This window comes from Aethina tumida, chromosome 7 (assembly GCF_024364675.1).
Source record: "Aethina tumida isolate Nest 87 chromosome 7, icAetTumi1.1, whole genome shotgun sequence".
Lineage (NCBI taxonomy): Eukaryota > Metazoa > Arthropoda > Insecta > Coleoptera > Nitidulidae > Aethina > Aethina tumida.
Genome location: NC_065441.1, coordinates 15,957,144 through 15,976,198, shown reverse-complemented (window position 1 = coordinate 15,976,198; position 19,055 = coordinate 15,957,144). Strand labels below are relative to the sequence as shown.

The 19,055-nt window shown below is 32.6% G+C and overlaps 4 protein-coding genes across 7 annotated transcripts; 2 read left to right on the top strand and 2 right to left on the bottom strand.

Moving 5' to 3' along the window:
* The first annotated feature begins 1,874 nt into the window (after positions 1–1,874).
* LOC109609396 (coiled-coil domain-containing protein 85C-A) lies at positions 1,875–7,591 on the top strand. Its single transcript, XM_020026056.2, has 3 exons — positions 1,875–3,242; positions 6,465–6,769; positions 7,193–7,591. The coding sequence occupies exons 1-3, from the start codon at positions 2,249–2,251 to the stop codon at positions 7,235–7,237; spliced, it is 1,344 nt and encodes a 447-aa protein (XP_019881615.1). The 5' UTR covers positions 1,875–2,248; the 3' UTR covers positions 7,238–7,591.
* A 118-nt stretch (positions 7,592–7,709) lies between these two features.
* On the bottom strand, positions 7,710–11,310 carry LOC109609433 (uncharacterized). Of its 3 annotated transcripts, XM_020026094.2 has the most exons (4): positions 10,965–11,308; positions 10,311–10,895; positions 10,088–10,252; positions 7,710–8,537 (listed from the first exon to the last, which is right to left on the bottom strand). In XM_020026094.2, exons 2-4 carry the CDS (start codon positions 10,667–10,669, stop codon positions 8,378–8,380), a joined length of 684 nt encoding a protein of 227 aa, XP_019881653.2. In that variant the 5' UTR covers positions 10,670–10,895; positions 10,965–11,308; the 3' UTR covers positions 7,710–8,377. The 3 variants fall into 3 exon arrangements, with proteins under 3 accessions (XP_019881653.2, XP_049825360.1, XP_049825361.1); XM_049969403.1 differs by having other exon boundaries at positions 10,311–11,308; XM_049969404.1 differs by lacking the exon at positions 7,710–8,537 and adding an exon at positions 8,664–8,804 and having other exon boundaries at positions 10,311–11,310.
* On the top strand, positions 8,799–13,243 carry LOC109609432 (5'-AMP-activated protein kinase subunit beta-1). 2 transcript variants are annotated; one of them, XM_049969402.1, is made up of 4 exons: positions 8,799–9,947; positions 12,151–12,231; positions 12,283–12,734; positions 12,841–13,243. In XM_049969402.1, exons 1-4 carry the CDS (start codon positions 9,902–9,904, stop codon positions 12,985–12,987), a joined length of 726 nt encoding a protein of 241 aa, XP_049825359.1. In that variant the 5' UTR covers positions 8,799–9,901; the 3' UTR covers positions 12,988–13,243. The 2 variants fall into 2 exon arrangements, with proteins under 2 accessions (XP_049825359.1, XP_019881652.2); XM_020026093.2 differs by lacking the exon at positions 8,799–9,947 and having other exon boundaries at positions 11,648–12,231.
* A 255-nt stretch (positions 13,244–13,498) lies between these two features.
* LOC109609405 (zinc finger protein 879) lies at positions 13,499–14,928 on the bottom strand. The gene is made up of 3 exons (XM_020026067.2): positions 14,676–14,928; positions 13,995–14,619; positions 13,499–13,939 (listed from the first exon to the last, which is right to left on the bottom strand). The coding sequence occupies exons 1-3, from the start codon at positions 14,781–14,783 to the stop codon at positions 13,677–13,679; spliced, it is 996 nt and encodes a 331-aa protein (XP_019881626.1). The 5' UTR covers positions 14,784–14,928; the 3' UTR covers positions 13,499–13,676.
* Positions 14,929–19,055: the final 4,127 nt, after the last annotated feature.

The window sequence follows — 19,055 nt, the reverse complement described above, 5'->3', positions numbered from 1 at the left end:
GAATAAAAAGGCTGTTTATAAGATTTTCTGATCTATTTTAATTATATATTCCCCAAATATTATATATGTAAATAATAAAAAATTGGTCGATTTACGTAAAATTTTGCAGAAAAAATCTTAAAACACTTTTACTTGAAATGTAAATATTAATAAAATTTTTTGAAAGATACCTTCGAAACTTAAACATTTACACATTCATGACAAATTTAAATTTCAGTTACTTTTTTGTAAAGACATATAAATATAATTCTATAATACGAGTATAATTCTATATATACTATAATACTCATTTCTTTTAACTTGTCCTGAAAATCATATTTTATGTTCCACTTTTATTTGTAAAAATTCATGTTAGTAAAAAATTTTATTTACTTTGGCCGATTTAAGTTTGATTCATTCATGTAACTGTCAATTTCAAATACCTCATGTCTATTTAAAAAAATAATATCTCGTATTGCTACAAAAATAGCTAGCACTAGCGAAAAAAATTTGTACATGAAAAAGTTTTGTGAGTGGGAACCTTTAAAATATTAATTACATACATTTTTTTCATAAACTAGTCTTTAAATACTATAATTAAAATAAATTAAAAAATAAATTTTTATTTATTCAAAACTTAAGAAATATTTAATTGCTTTTCAGCTATATTATGTATTATTTTAACCACTGTATGATGAATAAATTATTTAAATATTATTTAAATAAATATACGAAATTTATTACCTCCCATTCATCATCATTTTTGTAATACTCTTATACAGTCCTTCAAAGTGAATTTCTTATTTTGAAATTGTAAAATTTAATATTCTTCTTAGAATTTAAATGTAAAGTCATAAACTAAATCTTCTCAACCTTTTATTATGCGTATTATACTCGAGACATGTGTCTTGGATTATGGGTTGCCTATAGAAAACTTTACAAACTAAAAGCTTTAAAATAATCTCATGCACTGTAAGATCTATTCATACATTTAACTAACTGTATATTCCAAAAATAAATGACTTTAATTATGTTGCTTACTAAAAATAAAAATGTAAGTAAATACTCATTTAAATTTTCCTTCAAACTGTAAAATGTTCCACAATTTATGCTTATTTCCTGATTGAAATTCAGAATAGCACTCCGATAATTACACGTATCCATGTAAATCAGCGTACTATTAAATAATGGTTACAACAATAAACAAATAATAAATGTCGGTGTTCAGTTAAAACAGTCACCATCAGTTATTAATAAAACCGCGACAATTCATTAGCATAGCACCGATTGAAATGCACGATAGAGATGTGGTTTCGTGCGACACACTTAAATCTACATGATATGTAAATGTATGGGCAATAATGAGAAGAAACCCATAAAAGTGCATTGGCTGCCTCTCCCCTTTCCCTGTAATTTATGTAAAGGTATAATATAATATACCTGTTTCTTTGGATGTGCTCTCAAATGTTCTGAAATTCAAACTCAACACGAATATTATACAGAAAAGAAGTAATTATTTCTGTGCGTTGCACCATTTTAAAAACTTGAAACGGTATTGCAGATTTAATCTGCAGATCTTGAATTTCAAAAGTGGCAGGCACAGTTACAAAATTCTTAAAATGTGGTACTTCATTTTAACACTAATAATATTGCTTAAAAAAGTTTAATTAACTAAAAGATTAATCGTAATTACATATTTAAGAATTGATTTTTTTATTCTATTTAGGAATGTGGTGATTATTTTTTGAGAATGGCCGGACAGCCCACCATCAATTATCGAGTGCGTAGTAAATGCGTAGCGCGAATTAAAACAGTCGAAAACCAATGACGGTCCAATATCCGACATTCCATTCCGGAGTTGTACGTTTTCACCTTATTCATTGAAAGCACCGTCCGAGTCCGAGGCTCTTGCTCAGCCTCTCGCACTCGCCTCGCCCCACCACGAATAACTACCTGATGACGTCTCAAGAATTAACCAAAGCAGTGTTATTTCAGCCATGTTGACTATGGCAGTACAAGAGGACGCCTAGTATCATTTTTAATGTTGGTGTGCTTCATACGAACGAAAGAAACGTACCTCGACTACGGGCCCGGAACGTTGTCGTATGACAGTGTCATGTGTATGGTTTGAGTGTATTCGAAGTGAAATCATCAGTATGTAAAAGCTGTAACACTTCTCTGACCCACATTGCATTTAAAATCCGAGTTGGTGTCTTCAGTTCGCGTGCAACAGTTCTAGTGACAACATGAAGTGAGTGAAGTTTTTAACATGTCCAATAAGAAACCGCCCTTTATGCCGAAAACCAATGAAACGATAGTGCCACCCAGATATCAACCGCCACCGGTACCCAACAATCAGGGAATACTCAAACATCCCGCACAAAAAGATGCTAAAAATTTTACAGGAAAAGCTGGGGATAACGTAAATATACCGATTACAAAACCCTATCCAGAGCCCAAAGTGCCTTATCCAGACCCAAAACTTCAGTACTACTATCCGAATCAACCCAACAAACAGTATCACTACCCAGTATACCCCCCACAACTCAAATCGCACCCCGACGATCAACGACAGACCACCCAAGTACAAATCCACCAAGACAACCCCAGACCCCGACCATTAGACGAACCCGGCATCCCCCAGATTCACCCTGACCCAAGACAACAACACCGTGTGCCCGTCAGATACGAAGAGGAATTCCTCAGACCGGAAATGCTCAAGTTCGTACGCAAACAAGATGACCCCAGAATCATTCCGGACCAGAACCGACACATGCAGAGCTATCTCATGGAACTGCGTTCGTTGAAAGAGGCCAACCAACACCTCGCCGACGACAACCAGGAGTTACGGGACCTGTGCTGCTTCCTGGACGACGACCGGCAAAAAGGCAGGAAGCTGGCCCGGGAATGGCAACGGTTCGGACGTTACACAGCCAGTGTGATGCGACAGGAAGTGTCCGCGTACCAGAACAAGCTGCGCGAGCTGGACAACAAGCAGCAAGAACTGATCAAGGACAATCTGGAATTGAAGGAACTGTGCCTGTATTTGGACGAGGAAAGGGGCAGTAATTCGCTGTGCGCCAATTGTGGCAGTGTTCCCGCGAATAATTTACGGGACGACGGTGATGGTTCCAGTTCTAGTACGAATGCTGACGAGCCGGCGGTTCCGCAGCAATTCACTAATGGGGATCCACCCAGAAGGAGTGCGAGTCGCGAGAGGTTGCTCCATGAGAATTTGGCGAGGCAAAGAAGTACTTTTAACGGTGAGAATAATAATTAAGTATTTGTTGGTTCTAAGAATGTAAAAAAGAGGTCAATTGCTGACGACTTGTTGTTTCTGTTATAGATATTCAAAACAACTAACAATAAGGAATTAGGTCTTGTTCAAAAACAGGTTTCTTCACCGTTGATAAGTTTTAGCACTTTCTAGCAACACTAAAAATCAAAGGACTGTTAAAACTTATTGTACCTCGTAAATTGTGTCGTAAAACGCGTTTTCACCATTAAACACGTTTATTTTTGGTATTAATTTAAAAGTACTTAAAATTTTAATGAAAAACCTAATAAAGATAAAGAAAGATTTTCGCAATTAAATCATTTAAATTGATCATTTATCGTTCCTAAATAAAAATATATACACAGTTGTCAGTACTCTTTCATTTCTATACTATTTTATCAAAGAACACATAAAAGAGAACGTTATGAAAAATGTGATCGAAACTATTAAAAACACCGTCAAAATTGGTTTCAAAATTATTTGAAATATCATGTCTTGAGTAGACTTTAAAATGAAGGACCTTTTCTGCATATATTTCTAAAAATTACTCTACCAATCTCAATGCAGTATTAACATTTAAAATCCTTTTCTCTTTTCTAAACAAATGTATGTAACTCTTATTTTTGGTACTACTTTGTGGGAGAAAATACATAAAAACAATGTTTTCGATTACAAAATACGTCAAGGAAACATTGGAACTAAACTGATCACCATAGTTAAGTACTAGAAAAGAATTGGTTCATCAGATTTTTAAATTTAAGCTCATTTTCACTATTAAATTCAGGAATTTGACGAGGAAAGACTTTCCTAAATTTCAATCATTTCGTTTTCATTATATAAAACTTATTATAATGTACATTAATTACTTGAAAATGCACATTCCGTAAATGTTAATTACTTTAAACCAAAAAATCCTATTAAAATGAAATAAATGGTTGTAGGAAATAAAAGCAGATTAGGTTAATATTTTCACATAAAGTACTACTATTTCAACAGTAAAAAGATTTAGTTGTTTCTGTAATTGCCCATAAAATTTAAATAACATATACTGCTACCAGCAAAGCTATGTTACAAGCTATTTTTCACGCAACACAATTGTCAAACTTGTATTTTTTACGAATGTTGCAACGCTGTTCATGAGAGCCGTTATGCCATGCAAACAATGAGCACGGTGACATTAAAACTGACGAATGCACATTTACGAAATTCGCCAGGTTCACAGGAAACACGGGTAATGACTTTTGTGTCTGGGACCGCCCCCATTGTAATGCGATATACCTGTTTTTTAGGATAATACAAATAGGGATTATTGGTTTTGTTGATATTGATTCTATTGAGTCGGTACCTGGGAATGTGGGAGCGGTGGTATTGTTAGAAAAGTTAAGAATTTCACTTTATCTTTCGCGATAACTTGGATCTTAACTAGGAAATATAAATTAGAAGAACAGATGATAAAAATTAATTTCATACTAAATCATTGACAAACGCACAAACCGTTTCCCATTAGCGTTAACAATCCAATCAATTTTTATTGTAAATTTCCACTTCCTGATCGATTAAATTAGTTGTCAGTGCACAGAAATCCGTTCGTCGGACAATTTCCCTCATTTCGTCATTACGGTGTCCATTACCGAAGAATAAAAATCACCGGCAGATGATTGTGGAACTGTTACATTACAATTTCGAACCGTCTGGTTTTCTATTCGATTTGAAAATTACTTTTGTTACCGGATTCCGATAGTAAAACTTTTTAATGCATCGGAATGCGGCATGAAAGAGTGGAATGCACTCCACGGAGGAATAAATAAATTTCAGGTAATATCTCGTTAGTCGAAAGTAATTCAGATTGCCGATTGAAAAGTGCCATATGGCACTTGCAATGCAATAATAGATTGCCTCGTTGAAAGATTCAGATTAACGGATAATTGTATTTAACGTTTGTATCGCATTCGAGACCATTTAAACACTCGTTAATTAGAAAAGCAATGGGCACGTTTAATTTTATGACAGTGTAATTATTTAAATTTAATTAAACACAATGTCAAGAAAATTGTTTTAATTATAATAAAAATAATTTGAAATTAATCGCTCTGGTTGTTAAGTAGAAGCAATAGATCGCTGCAATTAAAATAGTTATAAGACGGATCAGCTACTGGTTTTGAGATTCCCACAATTATTCATTATTATCCACTGGTAAATTACACTTTGAGCTCAGGAAACGATATTTATTAATAATAATTTCCCACAAATTACAATTAAATTTCTTAACTCACCGTACTTTATTTGTAGATTGTATCTGGATGTGAAGATTTTTCAATATATTAATCATGTGATTTTGTGGAATATTAATTTATTGCATAGAAAGAGAAAATAATTCAAATTTAAATCTGTTAATTAGGCTATAAATTACACTGGTATATCTATATTAGAGTTGTTAGAAAGCACGATGTGAGAACAGTATAAAAAATCATGGAAAGTTCAGCTAATTATCTCTTAATTATTATTATTAATATTATAACAAGCATATTTAAATCGTGAGACATTTCAACAATAAGAAATCGATAAATTGCCCAAATATTATTAGAAAGTGAATTAATTCAGTTCATTCGTTTAAACAACAGTGAAAGCATTTATGGACTAGATAAACACGACACGAGAATTAGGGTAGGTCCATATCACTGACAATAAGATTTTTACGACAACTTTATGTTAATATTTAAACACTACGTGTATGTTTGATTCAGACTCTTGAGGTGTGACATATTATTCTATGTAAATTATAGTTTGAGCAATACCTGACAGTTATTTTAAAATGTCTATTTTGTTTTGAAGCATTAAGGACAAGGACAGAAATTTAAAAGTCTGAATTGAAACTTGTTTAAATAGTTTTTAACTCTTTACAAAATGTAAGAGCATAATTTGTTATTAAGTCCAATCTTTATGAAAATATTGATTGATTAATGGAGGACATGTTAACAATAAGTATTGAAAGTCTTTTCGTAAATGTGCAGGCCTTGAATTCTCACATTAAGGAAGACGCGAGTAAATGTTATTAAGGTGGGACATAGAAATTTATAGCCAACAATGGCTTCATATTTATACGCTTGCACAAGCAAATAGTTGTTGTTTTTATTAAACATAGTCAGCTAATTACGTACAAGGTTATATTTATGTCAACGCATGATTTTGATTCATATTTTATTTTTAGACCAAATAATGCAGTACGTGAGAAGTCTGGAGCAGCGCGTGAACCAACTGGAGGAGGACAAGCGCGCGCTCACCCACAAGATAAACCAGATCGCGTCAACGACAGGTGACCCCAGCATCGCCATACCGCCGGACAGTGGAGTCGGCGTGCTGTCCGGACGTCCGGAGGCGGTTGTCCGTGCCCTCCAGGTTCTCGAGGTCAGAGAGCAGTTGGAGAGGGAGTGTCGGGTGCCGGACAGGGCTGATCCGATACCCGAAACGGACATGGACGATGGCGAGAAGGCTTTGGTCCGCGAAATGTGTAATGTATGTTTGAAGTTAAACTTTTTGATAATTGTTTAGAATATGTATATTTTTTTCAAAATATTCTACTCTTCGGTGCATTAAAGAATATGTTGATCGTGTAAAAAAATGTAATATTTCGTAAAGATAAGTTTTTATAAAAAAAATTGTTTATACAACATTTATCAATTCGAAGTTTTTGTAAATATTTTAAATATAATAAGATTTCCAAATATTTATATAATAACAAAAATTACAAAATTCATAAAAAATTGAATATTTTGATTTTTTATGATATAAAATGTGAAATCCCATTTTAATAAAAATTGTTAAATTTTCAAAAATTCATAAAGAATAGAAAAATTACATTTTTTGTAAATATGTTATTTTTTGTTTTTGAAAAAAATAGACGTATAGTATAAATTTTTTCATGAACATTCTTTTTAGGTTGTTTGGAGGAAACTGGAAGAAACACCGCCGTTAAGACGATAAGGAACATGAAAGAAACACGACAATAAATTTTCAATCAATCCTTTTTAAAGCTTTAAATATTACTATGCTGAAATAGGTTTGAAAACATCACGATTTATATTTTCTACGCATTTTCAAATTCAATTTACGACGCAATTCATTTGCGTTGTAACCGGATATTTATCAAGTGGCGTGGAAAATATTTCGACATGATCATATTGATTCTTGCCCCAGGTTAATTTTTCATTTATGTAAAAGTATTATTGTTTCAGATTGTATTTATTACCTATTTAATTTTAATTTTAGATTTATTTTGTTATTTTTGTACAGAAATATTTATGTATTATGATTTTTTAAATATATCTTATTAAAATTAACTGTTATTTGATCCAGTAACTAAAGTAGACCATTAAAAAAGGAGTGATTATACAGTTTACTTGAATTTTAATGAATTAGTGTAGGATGTGAACGGAAAAACAAATGAAACAAACCATTAACAGTATTGCAATTTTTTTTATATTTGTACCACATAAAAAAATCTTAAACACACACATCAACGTTTCAAATAATAATTTTTGTAGTGATAATATACATCCATATAATGTAAGTCTGCGGCGCTAATATATCCAAAACAATAAAAGTAAATATAACAATCTATAATATATAGCATAGTACTAATTGTTACATTCTTAAAATTAAATTCATTAAAGCAAAAAAGGTACAATAATGTTTAACAATACTTCTGTTGCTTGAGGTAGAATTCAATATTAAGAAAATATTAATTAAAACCTCTAAAAGTTACAAATTACTTAATTAGATTAACGACTAGAATATCAAATAAACAATTTAGCTAGCCTAAAATTTCCTATTTTCATAAACAGCATCAGTATAATTTTGAGTATCTAGTCACTAATCTGCAATATTCGAACACCTAAAAAAAATCTACTGAATTCAGATGTGAATAAAAAAAATCAATCCAATAAAAAAAGGGATGTCTATTATGCAGTGCTGAAAGCATAATAACAACGTTTTCCACCAACACTTAAAATACTGATTTTTAAAGGTCACATCATCTGATCCAGTCGAGATTTTCGCATAAAGAGGGACATTGAAAGGTAAGGTAGTCAGTGATGAATGTAATAATAAACAGAAAGACTCGCCTTAATAGCGACGTCTCCTGCTGCTCCTTCGGGAGCTTCTGTAGTCATCGTACCTTCTGGATGACCTGTGTCTCCTGTCATAGTCCCTATCGTAGTCTCGGCCGTAGTCTCGGTCCCGACCGCGATCGCGGTGTCTTCTCGACCGTTCGTAGTGATCGTAACTAAAAACATTGCACCAATCAACGACCAGAAGTAGACCCGCGTCTCACAACCCCAGTTTTGCGCCCAGTCGCAGCCGCCCAAACTGCGTGCGCTTTTAATTACGGTTTGTATTTTTAAGCAACGTGTTGCGTTTCCACACGCCCAAAATTCACCAATACCAATTATATTGTGCGAGGCCGAATTTTTATGGGGGACAACCACCAAACAACCATCATACATATCCAGAAATATAGTTTAACCAAACCATTAAATATAACACCATGTGCCTGACAAAATCACAAAACAACAATTAGGTAAACAAAATTATACAACGGTCGGGGTGTGCACGTCGAAATGCACGTACTATTAATTTTAAATTCATTTCCAATTAACAACTCAATAAATTTCACTGAAAATCTATATTGTAGTATAACTGATTTATTACACAACTTATTGATTTTCAAGCCATCTAAATACCTACTTAGGTCGCAAGTGAAGCTATAAAAAATCAACAGATACTCATGACAAATTGTTTGTTTATCATTATTATCTAAAATATAATAAGGAAAATACTCTGTTTTATTACATAAATATGTTGTTTTATCACGTCAATGTATTTTTATCACAGTTAGGTAAAATACAATATTGTCGTCAGTTACACAACAGCATTCAATTACTAAAGAAATCAATAAAACGGTTTCAATTATTCAGAGAGCTATTATTCAATTTCGTTTATGAATTATTAAACTATAAATTACTTTTACGTATTTGATATAATTTAAAGTGGTACACATTAGTTACAAAAGTTATCAGCAGATAACTTGTGGAAATTATTATATTTCAATTTTATGAGTAATTGAATTAAAATTTGTATTTACTGAGCTGTTAATTGGTTTCTAAAAATTACTATTTTTTGTGTAGATAAAAAGCTCATAAAATAAAACATGGCATTCACTTAAACTATGGAAATAGTGTGAACAAATCCATATTATTAGAAATATTTAAATCAAAAATACTAAAATTGAAAAAGCATATATTGTCAAGGTCAATTGTAATAAACACATCAAGCCAATTCCAACAGTATCATTTATATATACAATGACAGTGAATAACATTAATACAATTTGCCTGCAACAATAAACAACACTGATAAAACCCATTGTTTACTAAGTTACAAAATTGAAAAATAGTGGGTAAGATAAATAATAAGGCTAAAAATAAATAGTATGAGCAAATATTTGCTGCATCCAGCATAAAGATTTTAAAATTAAATCACAAGAGACGTGATTATTAAAATACAAACAAGACAAATACGTTTAAGACTTGTTTATCAATTATCAACATTACTTAATCAGTTGTTTCCCCAGATAGTGCTCCAAGTAAAATGGAAAGAATTAGGCAGAGATTGTTACGAAGGCTTGAATCTGAAGGTGAGTTGGCTTAATGTATTTATTGAAAAAATAAATACGAAAGTGATTAACGGATTACTAATGTATTTTGATATTTAAAAAATCCTTTAACCACTTTTGTATGTGACTAGAAAATTGTACGTGAAAAATTAATACTTTACCCTCTATCTCGTTTATCATTGCCGGTCAATTCGGGGCAGTCCCTGTAAAAATGACCGGTGTATCCGCATTGGTAGCAACGCATATTTGAATTGCAGAACCTTCTGCCTGAACCGCGAGTCCTTGGTCTTGCATAAGTCACTGTTATTCGTGACCCCGCTACTTCCCTATAACAAAACACGAATTGTAACAACATGAAGCTGTCCAATGATTTCAAATACTTACATCCCGTCCGTGGCTTTGAGAGCTGCACTGGCGCATTTCTTGTCTTTGAACACGGCGAACCCAAAACACGGGGCGCTGTTCGTCATCCATATCTCCTTCAGTTCCCCGTAAGGTGCGAACACCTTCTCCAAATCGGATCGACGAGTTTCATCCCCTATGTCGGCGATGTGCAACCGATAGCCGTCGATCTCGCTACTTCTGCTACGCGACCTGCTCCTGCTTTTGGACTTGGAGCTGCTGCGGCTCCTGCTCTTCTTGCTGTTCGAGTTAGAGAGGCTGCGGCTCCGTGTGCGGCCCGTTTTCGGCTGTTCCGGCTCCGATTTCGGCGATTTGTCGTCTTTGCGGTCGTCGTCGCGCATTTTCTTGGCAGGTAACTAGAGCTGTTTACGGTGTACGATCAAGTGCGCGTATACGACCACATTTACGTGGCCCCGTCGTTTAGATTATCGATTGTGGACGGGAAAATTACACGTAGTTGGATCGCGCGACGCTATCTCGTACGCTTATCTGCTGCTGTTTACGAAATGGTGTCTGTGGTGACACACAGTTTATTTTGTGTTACAGTCGGGACGTTTTCATCCGGCCCTAATAAATATAGCAGTTGCGAGGGGGAAAATATAATTATTTTATCACTTTGATTGTTGTAGAACTTACCTTTATCAAATGTGTTGTTTTAGATTTGATACTTGTTAAAATTTGTCAATTATTTTAGAAAAGGGCTACCAACAGAATAAATATCAATATAAAAAATGTAAACAATCGATTTAAAAGTGACTTATTCGAGTTTCCCTTGACTAAAAAACAAAAGAGGGGAAACATTGTTTATTGTTGTATAATTTCAAATAATGATTGTGTAACTATGCAAATTTTTGACGGTTTCCAATCGATTTTTGATAAATAACCTAACCTTGACCAAGTTCCATAGACATCTAATTCATAGAAAACAGAAAATATCCTCACACAGAACCGTACTCAAAACTTTGTATAATATAATGTAATATTTTTTTTACAAAGTATGCGAAACTAATAATAGTACAGAATATATTATATTATATAATCGTCAACCAAACGAAAAAATAATTTTTAAATATGATTTTGAAAAAATTATACGATTTAACATATATGAATTTTTTAAATTTTTAACTAAGTATTTATAAAAGAATGGCAAATACGGTTAATGTAAATATATGAAATATGTTCTTAAAAAGGAAATTATATTTGAAAATAAATAATGTAAATCGTTCATAAATATACTTGTTTAGTATATATACCTTAAGCAACTTTATTTATAATAGATATTTTATAAATTATTATTTAATGTTAAATATTTTTGAGGATTTGGTTTCTTTCATTGAATATCAAAAATAATAAACTTTGTTAAATACGGTACTGTTAAAAAGCATATGACATTTTTGACGTGCAACGTTGCCATTTTTATAATTTTTTATTACAATATTATCTTTTTATAGATTATAATCATTCACATTATAAAAATTTGACTTTAAGTGGCACTTTCATATAGTTTTCAATATTTTATCACAAATACAAATACATTTTTTGCCTCAAAAAATTTTTTCAAATCCATCTATCCCTGAAACATTGAATCACCCAACCCAGACAGACCAACTTCAAAACAACACACGTCAAAACAGTCGAGTCTAAAATATACGCATTTTAAAAAAATAATGCACGCATAGCGATCCACACAAAATGGGTAACGCGGGTAGCGGCAGCGCCCAAAGGGAAAGGAAGAGCACGGGCGAAACAGCCCCCTCGTCCCCTTCGAAAGAAGGACAAGCGTTCACGTTCGACAAGAAACCTGACAAGATTCAATTTCAAGGTTCGCAAGACGATGAGGAGCCCTACTTCACGAAACCGGTGTCCAGCAGTTACGAAAGCAAACGTCCCAGGGCGAACACAGGTATGTCAATCGAAATATAAAGTGAAGCATATTGCTGACTTCCAATTGTAGTTTCAGAGGGCACAAAGTCAACTTCATCGGACAAAACGCCGACAGTTTTTCGATGGGAGGGCGGCGGCCGTGATGTACAAATTAGTGGCACGTTTTCCAATTGGGAAACGATTCCGATGGTCAAGAGCCACGGCGATTTCGTAACTATCATAGACCTACCTGAAGGTGAACACCAGTATAAATTTTACGTGGACGGCGAGTGGAAAAATGATCCAGGCAACAAGATGATTGAAGACAAAGAGGGCATTAAGAACAATTTGATTTCTGTCAAAAAGTCTGATTTCGAGGTGTTCCAAGCCTTGGATAAGGACAGTGAGAATGTCACGAATGATGCTCAGAAGGAGTTTGGACAGGAGATTCCAGCTAACAAGCCATGGGAGAAAGTATCTGGGCCTCCCATTTTGCCGCCGCATTTGTTGCAAGTTATACTTAATAAGGATACCCCTTTATCTGTAAGTATTTTTTACCAGTTGCAACATTATTTTAATATTTTTATTATATAAAAACTAGAACAAGTACTAATAGAATATATTACTATGATCACATTTTTTATTGTAGTGTGAACCAACATTACTACCAGAACCAAATCATGTGATGTTAAATCACCTATATGCCTTGTCAATAAAGGATGGTGTGATGGTTTTGAGTGCGACTCATCGTTATAGAAAGAAATATGTCACTACTTTGTTATATAAGCCTATTTAATTTAACTAGATGTGTAATATATTGTATTATAAGATTGTGTTAATTAGATTTGCTAAAAATTAACAAACTTATTACTTTTAATGTGTATATAGTGTTTTATATCAGAATTTTGTTTTAAGTTTTAGTGTTCAAGTATTTTAATGTATGGCTAAATGTGTATACAAAGCTTTGAAAATGAAAACGAATTACATTGTTAAAAATTTTATTTATTTCAATAAAATGTACTTTGACAATAATAAAATGGGTCAAGTAAAAAGTGGTGATTGAATTCTTAAAATAATCATATAATAACATGATGTATATTTTAGAGGTAACACTCATTCTTCAAAGAAGTTACCAATTGATAACAAAACTAGTTGTTTGTCAAAAGTGACAAACTAATTTGCCCTATGATTTTCATATCAAACATATATTTATTTTTAAAACAAAAACTTTCAATAAAATATACTTATGATAGTAATAAAATGCATCAATTAAATATTTCAAATTAATAAAATGCCTATGAAAAAATATAATAAAACAACTTTTATTTTATAAGTAAAATATATTCACAAAAAGTAAAAATTTATGTCAAATTTAATGTGAAGGATTTAAAAAAATGTTCATTTAATAACACTATATGTATATTTACAATCAGTTATAAAAATAATGTACCCTAAGATTTTCTTATCAAATATTTTGTATAAAACTTAAACATCTTTATTATGTTTAGATTTCAAATGCGTCACTAAAGAAACTTTTTGCGGAAATGCCATTGGACAAAATTCGCAAATAAATGGTTTCTCATTAGTATGTTGTCGTGTGTGAACCTTGACTGCATAACCACTTGTAAATCCTTTATTGCAAAATGTGCACTTATGTGGCTTTTCTCCAGTGTGAGACTGTTTATGCCTCTTGATGTCCCGGACTTTCTTCCCACAAACTTGACACATTACTTTACCTAGTTCTGGATCTAAAATAAAAATTTCATTATTTAATAGTATTTCATTGTTCATTATAATATTTACTTGAATGAGCCTTAAGATGTCTGGTATACTCTGATTTTACTCTAAAACATCTTCCACAGAATTCACAAGTAAATGTAATTCCCATGTGTATTCTCTTGTGACTTCTCAAAGATTCACTGTTCTTAAAAATCTTTCCACACACTTCACAAGTAACTGGGGTTTCAGAATGTAACAAAATGTGCCTTTTTAAGTTATCAATCCTAATAACCATGCCACAAATGTTACATACTCCTTTGCTGGTGTGCAATTTCCTATGGTTGAACATTTTGAATCTGCTACTAAATTCTTTGTTGCATTCTTTACATTCATACACTTTAGTTTTCTCCTGTGTTTCATTTTTTATATGTGGTGCTATGTCAGGTTCACTTGTGTTATTTTCAGATGTCTCTTCAAGGTATTCATCAGGAGAACTATCATATTCAATTGGGTTGTTAATTTCCACATCACCTTCGATTTTAATATATTGCTCTGTTGCAGCTTTTTCCTTTTTTAAGTATTCTTCTTGAAGTCTTTCTGTTAATGCTTTATTGCTCTGAATTATCAGCTTTCGGAAGTTAAATAAGCTGTTTACATTATTTATACATTCCTCACAGATTTTTGTTGGATAAGCAGGATCATTAGATAACTAAAATATTAGTCAGTTTAACTGATAAAATATTTAAAATAATGAACAATTTTTACCTCAATTGAAGCAATAGTTTCAATTTTGTACATGAGTTTCACATCTTCATAGAGACTTGACAATTTAGTTGGGGATTTCAGACAAGTCCTACAAATATCTTCCTCCATGTTATTTTTGGTGTTGCTATATTTCGTACATGGTTCATTTCATAATAATTTATTAAAAGTCTTCATTTTCGTGTGACAACAAATAATCATTTTGTTTTTTGACAGATGTTTGTTAGGTTAATTTCAATATATTTCTTGGTTGCTTTCAATAATAATATGTTTATTAAATTAATGAAATGACAATTGTTACCATATATACAAATTTTTGTATATATAACTGTGATTAATTCCTATTTAATAAAAAATAAAGCATTCTTTAATTTTATGAAAGTTTCAAACAAAGTTCGATAGATGGCAGCACCTGTATTATTCAAATAAATAAAATTTTGTATAATTATATATTTCCAATTCCTGAAATTAGCAACCACATTTTTACTTTAATATTTCATAAAACTAAATAAAAAATTATTGTAAATATTTTAAATAATTATTGTACTAAAAATTAAGTATTAAAAGTTAAATATAAATAACTAAAAATTTTATAAAAACTATCGCCTTAATACAATTTAATAATATAAATTTATAACGATGACTAAATATTACAAGTACCGTGATAAAGAATCAAACTGAAAAGAACCGCCGGGCATTAATTGATCGCTGGCGGTGATTAAACAAAATTTTTATTGGCCTCCATTTGATGTGGACCCGCCACTGCGAGAAACGAAATATAAGAGATTTTAAAATACCAATTATTGATGAGAAGTTCTTCAAATTATGACAAATGTATAAATCATGTTAAAAAAGGAGGCAGATAATGACCGGAGCATAACAAACTGTGCTGGACAGGTACGGATCACGGGTTTTCACAGCTGGAAATTCTCTTCACCAACAACCTCAAGTGTACCGAACACTAAAACATTACTTAATGTATACTCATCTATGTTTACTCATACATAATAGTTTATTCATTGTTTGGATTTCATTAATAGGTGTATTTGCATAACTATAATTAATGTGTTTAATCATGAGAAATTAATCAAAATGATATTTCGAAGAGTAACGACCAAATGCAAATATTTACATTTAGTTAAGTAACTGACAAAAGGAAACCTAGTGTAAGACACGATAGTTATAATTAGGAAAAACATTTTATATATTTCATGAGAAAATAAAATGTGAACACGATTTGGGCAGATCCGACGCTGTGGCAAAACTGGGATCGCGCTATTTTGTTTTAATTATTTATTCGCCGGCCGGTTAAGACTCTTTCGACTTTAAATATATTTGCTGGGCCATTAAAATAAAGTAAGTGAAATAAATATGAAGCTCCGTTGTTTTTAGGCATGTACTAATAAGCTGATATCAATAGTTTTTTTTGCTTGTGCACCTCAATGCGCCCGAACGAGTTTCCCAGGTAGAAATGAGAAATAAAAATGCGGACTCGCACCATGTCATATTTAATATTTTTAATTGTAATTATGTTCCTACATATGTAAATTCTACGAATCCACCCGATTTTTTTCTTTTAGTTGCCCTGTGCATTTTTATTGCCGTTGTTTTTACAAATGTCACGCGTTACTGTTTTTGATTACCCTTTTTACAAACCACTGGCGTGCTTTTATTTAAACAAAATGTTTTATAAAAGGGTAACGAACTTTCATGTAGAAAGATTAAAATAACAATAACTGTTACAACATTAAACTGGTATTGATATCCTTTGGTATTATAGATTAAGAAATGGTAATAGTCTTGAATAATTGAATATATCCTGGGAGTATGCGGCGAGTTTAGAAAAAAAACTTGTAGGCGGCGTAACCTTAATGCCTCTTAACTGATTTTATCTTGTTCTATTCTTTACTGTCAAATTAATGTTCATATAAGGCCGTGAGTTCTGAGACACTGATATTTATAAACGTTTTATATAGTTTTTAGTTGAGCTTAGAATGTTAAGGCAGCTGCACAGTTTACCTCAGCTAACGGAAACGAAAACGAGAAAGGGAACGGAACGTGAACTCCAAAAGGACTGAATACATAAATTACTAAAGCTATGTAAAAATCCTTATTGAACTTGACACCTGATTATCAACCATTAATGTTTTTTCCTCAAGATTGAAATGAAAGATCCTGAACCCATAATTATTCCATTTCACTTTATATTACAAATATAAATCCATATGAAATTTATTTACAGAAATGCCTTTCATTAGAGCGTATGCAAAACTAATTGACACGATAATTTGTATTGATAAGTGACATAGACGTAGGCATGACAAGGCCGCGAGATAACGCACATAAATAAAATAAATGTTTCACTGCTGCATTTCAAATGTAATGCAAACCGTATTCGTTTTATGTAATATATCTGTATATCTATTCATTAATGTTGGTAATCGATTTATTTAATCCCAATCAGTTTCGATTTGGATTAAATCTTGAGTTTACCTAATAAAAACGTTGTCGAGTGAACCGCCATGAACTGGTCCGGGATGAAGTGATCGGGTAATTGGCTACAATATAGGTGTCAGCGGTTTTGAATAAAAATTTTCGACGATTGTCCCTTTTTGTTTTCGGTCACAAAAGCGCCGTGGCTCATTTCCATCGTTGAATAGGTTGTAGGTACGGTGAAAGCCCACACGGAATTCTTGTAAATTGTGTGTAAAATGCCGTGCCGGATTCCATCGGATAATGGGACCGAAGGACCCAAAACTCTTTTCACAAGGAAGGAGCGGATCCGTTCAAGACACATCAACGTGTGGACAATGGTGTCATTAAAGTATCCCATTTCCTTTCGTGTCTTTGCTCCGAAAAATGATCTAAACGGGTTAACAGAGAGTTTGATGGTGATGGTTGGTTGAACCCGAAAATTTGTTGTGCCATCATCTATCTAAATAATCTCATGACCTCCTCCAGGAAACTGTGAACAGAAATTCGATACCCAGCAATAGGAAATTGTGGTCTCTCATTTGCTGACTTACTTCAAGACCTAAGGTTCACCTAATTTGTCCTAGTTTTTCTGGAGTATTTTTTTTAATTTAATTTAATTGACAAGGACTTTTTGTGATTAATTAATCTAATTTTTGTCTAAAAATGATTGAATTTTCGTCTTAAATATTATATTAGTGGGAAAAAATTGTAATTGCTCTCACATTCCATTGTTTTTCAAAGTATGCGAAGGATAAAGTAAAAGTGCTCGTTATAAAAAAATGCGAATAGCTAACACAGATATTGCGTTTTCTTTACGATTTTTCCATGTAAATATGCTGGTAGCGATTAGCTTTATTTTAATTATGACAAACACGTGTAATTATAATAAAATATGGCTTCGGCAGTGATACATGTTTAGATAGCGTAAGAATACCACTGAGAGGATTAAATCCTCTGCTTAATAGCAAAATTAAAATTGATAAATTGATGTGTTTTGTTAATTAATTCGAGTGCCTTTACATGAACACGGATTTTTCCGGCCAACTGGGTAATTAGTTAGTGTGGGTTTTTTTGTCACGAATATCAAAATAATTTATGACAATTCGTAAGGGGGAAATTATTAATAATGGTTAATTTGTTACAGGTAATTGATATGTCATACCGGATAATTGCGTGTTTAGTATTCTGAAAAATGTATCACTCGAGCACCAACCCTTGATTGTAAATTCAAATTTCACCGGATTTAAATACACTGACCGAGAAGAATGTCGTCGAAGTTCGCTGCTACTTTTATGGAAACATAATGGTGGTCGGAATGTTTTCGCAATCATTAAAAATTGACGTCCAAAGACCAACGGTCAGAGAGACATACAGCGATCGGACAAAAGTGACGCCGTGTGCCGTACCGGTCGAAAAATATGAAAAAAATATTATCTCAGCTTTTTATGCGCATACTTTCGACCGGCGTTTTCGCATCGAGTGACAGAAACGACTGGTAAACAAAAGGGGTATCACCATTTGTTCCGTCGCGTATCTCGCACTTCGATCTCGCGAGCCAAAAGACAACAAAAGGCTCAAAAGTGAGCTGTGATAAAGAAAAAATATAAAAGGTACGGGCCTCGTGAGTTATAGCGGACTTCTGAAATGAGGAACGGGTCGATCACTTTTATTGAAAACGTGGAACGTCTTCGTATAATTGGTGTCAATGGAATAATGATTGTGAGTTAGTGTATATTGAAATTTGTCTCGTTAGTATTAGTATTCGTGGGTATTTCCGACAAGTGAATTAATTTGTACATTAAAAATTTTTCATTATTGGGTATAGAGTTATCACGACTCAATTAAGGAAGTAACCAATCAGTGTCACCAACTATGTTTGTGGTTTAAAACATATTCTTGTCAACGAAT

Coding starts and splice junctions, on each gene's coding strand:
- LOC109609405 (XM_020026067.2), bottom strand. CDS start 14,783: ATGGAGGAAGATATTTGTAGGACTTGTCTGAAATCCCCAACTAAATTG. Junction 14,620..14,675: donor AAACTATTGCTTCAATTGAG/GTAAAAATTGTT, acceptor CTAATATTTTAG/TTATCTAATGATCCTGCTTA. Junction 13,940..13,994: donor ACATCTTAAGGCTCATTCAA/GTAAATATTATA, acceptor TTTTTATTTTAG/ATCCAGAACTAGGTAAAGTA.
- LOC109609396 (XM_020026056.2), top strand. CDS start 2,249: ATGTCCAATAAGAAACCGCCCTTTATGCCGAAAACCAATGAAACGATA. Junction 3,243..6,464: donor GCAAAGAAGTACTTTTAACG/GTGAGAATAATA, acceptor TTTTATTTTTAG/ACCAAATAATGCAGTACGTG. Junction 6,770..7,192: donor TGGTCCGCGAAATGTGTAAT/GTATGTTTGAAG, acceptor CATTCTTTTTAG/GTTGTTTGGAGGAAACTGGA.
- LOC109609433 (XM_049969403.1), bottom strand. CDS start 10,669: ATGCGCGACGACGACCGCAAAGACGACAAATCGCCGAAATCGGAGCCG. Junction 10,253..10,310: donor CTCAAAGCCACGGACGGGAT/GTAAGTATTTGA, acceptor GTTTTGTTATAG/GGAAGTAGCGGGGTCACGAA. Junction 8,538..10,087: donor AATGATAAACGAGATAGAGG/GTAAAGTATTAA, acceptor CAATGTTTTTAG/TTACGATCACTACGAACGGT.
- LOC109609432 (XM_020026093.2), top strand. CDS start 12,021: ATGGGTAACGCGGGTAGCGGCAGCGCCCAAAGGGAAAGGAAGAGCACG. Junction 12,232..12,282: donor ACGTCCCAGGGCGAACACAG/GTATGTCAATCG, acceptor TTCCAATTGTAG/TTTCAGAGGGCACAAAGTCA. Junction 12,735..12,840: donor ATAAGGATACCCCTTTATCT/GTAAGTATTTTT, acceptor TTTTTATTGTAG/TGTGAACCAACATTACTACC.